This window comes from Callorhinus ursinus, unplaced genomic scaffold (assembly GCF_003265705.2).
Source record: "Callorhinus ursinus isolate GAN/ISIS: 27379988/994484 unplaced genomic scaffold, GSC_fseal_2.0 scaffold5, whole genome shotgun sequence".
Lineage (NCBI taxonomy): Eukaryota > Metazoa > Chordata > Mammalia > Carnivora > Otariidae > Callorhinus > Callorhinus ursinus.
In genome coordinates this window covers 82,502,293-82,506,374 of record NW_027397067.1, presented here as the reverse complement: position 1 = coordinate 82,506,374, position 4,082 = coordinate 82,502,293, and the positions used below count along the sequence as shown (strand labels likewise).

The following is a 4,082-nucleotide window of genomic DNA, read 5'->3' as shown; positions in this document are numbered from 1 at the left end:
GGGTGGGGCCGCCCCGCCCCCAGGTGCTGCCCGGGCAGGCCGGCGGCGGGAGCGGCGGGCGGGGCGGGGGCGGGCGCGTGAATCAGGCCGCGCGGCGGGCGGGCCGCGACAGGGAGTGGCTGCCGGACCGACCGGACCGCGAGGCCGCTGGGCGGCGGTCGGCTCCTGCTGCCCTTGTCCCGAGACCCCGCGCACCTGGCCAGGTAGGGCCCCCTCCCCCGGCTCGAGCGGGGCGGGGCGCGCCGGAGGGGAGGCCGCGGCAGGGCCCCCAGGGTGGGGCGGGGGCGGCCTCACCTGGGCGGCGCTCCCCCCCCGCACCTGGGCCGGGGCCGCGCGGCGGAGCGCCGGGCGGTGGGAGCACGAGCGCGGGGCCGCGCCGGGCCGGGCCGGTGGGGGGAGGTCTCCTGGGCCGCGTGTACCGGCGTGGCCGCGAGCGCCCTCGCACGACGCCGGTCCGGCAAGAGCGGAGTGGGAAAGGGCCCCGGGCCGTCCTCGCTCGCTTCCGCCCTCGCGGCCTAGCTGGAGCCTGCGGAGGGTGCTGGGCCTGGCCTGGACCCCTCCCTGGGCTCCTCGGACCGGGGGTGGCTGGGGAGGCCGAGGCGCAGTCTGGTGTCCTGCGTGAAGTGCTGGGAGAGCGGAGGGCCCCGGTACCCTCACGCCCAAGTCCCCGAACTGGGGCGGGTGGATGGGACACCGGGCCCAGGCAGCCGCGAGTTCCTTGGGCGCACTAAGCCCTTCTGGCCCTGCGGGGCACCCCCCGAAGACGACAACTCATCAGCCTCAGTCTGTGCGTCCCAGCTGGCCGAATCCCACCCCCCAACCTCGTCCCTGTTGCCCAAGGCTTGCACAGGTTTCTGCGGGTAACCCGTGCTCCCACCTGTACTTAGTGCACGGTCACGTCGCCTTGCGCTCCTTCCAGTCACTTAGAAAACCCACCTCCTACCCGGGAGGGATGTCCCTCGTTAGGGGCCTACTAAAGCCCTGAGGGCCCTGGAAGATGTGTCCGCCTTGTGTCAGGGGTCAGAGGTCAGCAGCAAAGGAGCAGATTCCTGCTGAGTCATTGGTCTGGGTGGGATAAGTGCCTCTCCCTCCCTCAGGGCAGGCGTTCAGTAGGCAAATGTGTGAGGAGCCACGCTGTTGGGGCCCTGTCATGGGCTGGAGAGTGGCCGCTGCCCAGTCCACAGTTCAGGGGTGTGCAAGGTGAAAGGAAGGAAGTCAGTGGGATCATGGGTATTACTGTGTGAGGCCGTGCAGGGCCCCCTGGTGTGGGCACTCAGGATGGGCACCCCATGCCTGATGAGTCCTGTCTGCTGCGGGGGCTCCTGTGGGCACTGTGGCACCTGCCCCGGCCGCCGCCAGCCTGGACAGTTTCTGTTGATTCCCCTTCTCAGTGAAGTGCAAGGGACTGCAGGGTTCCCCAGCTTGGGAAGTGCTCCCTGTCAAATGTAGTGAGCAGCATAGTGCCCCCAAGCCCTGCCTGGTCTGACACTGGCCCCATACAGCCAAATTCCAGGGTCTTCCCCGCCCCCCACCACCCTCTGTCGGATACTGTGGGAGACACCCCCCATGGTGGTCAGGTGCAGTGGGAGACCCCGCTACAGACAGACCTGCCACCTTGTGCCCCAGTGCAGTCTGCCTCTGAGAACGGTATGGATATCTTGTATGTAACCACAGAGGGTGGAACAGCAGAACAGCTTTCCCGAAGATCTTCCTTCTCCCAGGTACCCTCTCCCACCCCCACAGAACGTCCAGCCTGCCTGTCACCCCCCAGGAGAGCAGACAGGAGAGGTCCCCATATGGCCTTCCAGAGCTAAAGGCAGCTTCTCCCAGCCTAGGCTCCCTCACAGGCCCTTGGGAGGCAGGTGGACTGGAGTGGACCAGGTGGGGCTTAGTGACACACCAGGTGTCAGTGTGAAGTTGGGACAAGGGGAGAGGCACATCTGGAGTCCAGGATGAGCCTGATGGCCACAGCCAAGGGCTCAGGCTTCATCCAGAGCACAGCGGGGAGCAGGGCATGGCCAGAGACAGAAGACCACCACAGGCATGCAGGGTTGGGCTTAGCCATGCAGCACTCTAATAAGCTTGTGGAGAGCCAGGAGGCTGCTACCCAGATCTGCCAGGGGGTGTGGCTCGGGTTTTTATCTAAGGTGGCACAGTGGCTAGAAAGGTGGATGGGTCAAAGGGAAGGGAGTGGTCCTGGTGGACAGGGACAAAGGGCGGGGGTCAGAGTTTGGAGGGCTGTGAAGTCCGCGAATAGGTGGGGGCTCAGAGTGTGTGACCCCATACGACGGGTGCTGAGGCCTGGGACAAAAGTGGTGACAAGTTTTGTAGGCTGAGCTCACATTGGGCCAGGCACGGGAGCAGGTCAGCCCTGGCAGCTCCCTTTTACAGTGGGGGTAATGAGCCAGAGAGGCCCAGCAAGCGGCCCTGGGCTCCCCCTCACCCCCCTGTACTGCGGACAGAGATACACAGGTGGGGGGCCACCTGACTTGTTCAGTACACACAATTTCGTTCAGGGCCCATGAAAATGCATTAATGCCCAAATCAGAGGAAAAAAGCCAATACAGTAAAGAATCCAGCCTGGATTATATTTTTTTTATGCCAACAATAGTAAAATACTGGTTTTCTTTTTATGGAGGAAGGGGCCCACAAAGAAGTACCTGGGTCACAGGGGCCATAAAGGAACCCTGAGTGGTGGCTTCATGCAGCCAGAGCCCCTGCCTGGAAACCAGGGTGCAGGATCTCCTGAGGTCCCGGGAAGGGGAAGGGCCCCACCAGCACGGAGCAACATGAGATAGCGCCGGGGCACCCTCCCGGCACCCCGCCAGCCAGGGGGCATCCTGGGGTCCAGGGTGGAGTGCATGGTCTGCACTCCACAGCCCACTCAAGGTCACAGACAAGTGTCTACACACGGTGGGTGGCGGGGAGCGGGCCCAGTGCCACTGCCCCAGTAATGTGTCTCCCTGCCCCTCCCCAGGCCCCTGGCCCCGACATGGCCCGTCGCTCCCAGAGCTCCTCGCAGGGGGACAACCCACTGGCACCTGGGTACCTGCCACCTCACTACAAAGAGTACTACCGTCTGGCAGTGGATGCCCTGGCTGAGGGAGGGCCAGAGGCCTACAGCCGCTTCCTGGCGTCTGAGGGGGCACCTGCCTTCCTGTGCCCTGAGGAGCTGGAGCATGTGAGCCGCCACTTGCGGCCCCCACAGCATGTTGCTCGCGAGCCCCCTGAAGGCAGCCCTCCCAATGTGGACATGGATGGCTCCTCAGGCACTTACTGGCCCATGAACTCAGACCAGGCAGTGCCTGAGCTTGACCTAGGCTGGCCCCTGACCTTCGGCTTCCAGGGCACTGAAGTCACGACCCTGGTACAGCCACCACCGCCTGACAGCCCCAGCATCAAGGATGAGGCTCGAAGGATGATCCGCTCTGCCCAGCAGGTGTGCTGTCACGGGCTGGGTGGACAGTGGGGGGGAAGGGCCTGAGCTGGACCTCGAAGCATGAGTGGAGTGTGCTGGTGAAAGGAAAATACCAGCATTTCCAGCTTAGGGAGCAAGGGTGAGGCCAGGGCCAACTGGCCACGCTTCTCCAGCCTTCAAGCTACAGCACAAGCTCCCTGGCAGCCAGCTTTGGGGGTCACGAAGTGTTTGGTTATTGCAGGCTGCGGGGGGCACACTGCATTTTGCTTGCGCTTGGTCATGGCCAGTGCCCAGAAACTCAAGGGCCCTGGGATGCTAGGCCCCCTTCCTGGTCTGGATTTATGGTTCAGAGAATTCTCTCCAGTCGAACCTTTGACCCAGGCTTGACCCCACCAAACAGGTGGCAAACAGCAAAGGGAGCCAGACATGGAAGCTGAGGCAGCAGATCCAGAAGCTAGAGACCCCCAACTGCCCTGTGCATCCTCTACAGCAGTCTCCTCCCAGGGGCAGAGCTAGGGCCTGGGCTGGGCCATCGTGGGGCAGAGCTAGGGCCTGGACTCGGCCATCTAGGGCAGGGCTAGGGCCTGGACTCGGCCATCGTGGGGCAGAGCTAGGGCCTGGGCTGGGCCATCGTGGGGCAGAGCTAGGGCCTGGACTCGGCCAT

General features: G+C 64.3%; 2 protein-coding genes across 5 annotated transcripts in view; one reads left to right on the top strand and one right to left on the bottom strand.

The window, feature by feature from the left end:
• The window catches only part of IQANK1 (IQ motif and ankyrin repeat containing 1), a 27,725-nt gene extending 24,862 nt beyond the window's left edge, over positions 1-2,863 (bottom strand). Inside the window, 3 exon segments of the mRNA XM_073892681.1 lie at positions 295-585; positions 652-743; positions 2,776-2,863. Coding sequence (XP_073748782.1) covers positions 295-585; positions 652-743; positions 2,776-2,863 — 471 coding nt within the window.
• FAM83H (family with sequence similarity 83 member H) overlaps positions 73-4,082 on the top strand; it is a 9,030-nt gene continuing 5,020 nt past the window's right edge. The window contains exons 1-2 of one of the 4 annotated variants that reach the window (XM_025871264.2): positions 73-203; positions 2,978-3,439. In XM_025871264.2, coding sequence (XP_025727049.1) covers positions 2,993-3,439 — 447 coding nt within the window. In that variant the 5' untranslated portion in view covers positions 73-203; positions 2,978-2,992. Of the gene's footprint in view, positions 204-486; positions 1,201-1,790; positions 3,440-4,082 lie in introns of those variants that run through there. The other 3 variants (XM_073893339.1, XM_073893338.1, XM_025871265.2) reach the window with 3 other exon arrangements.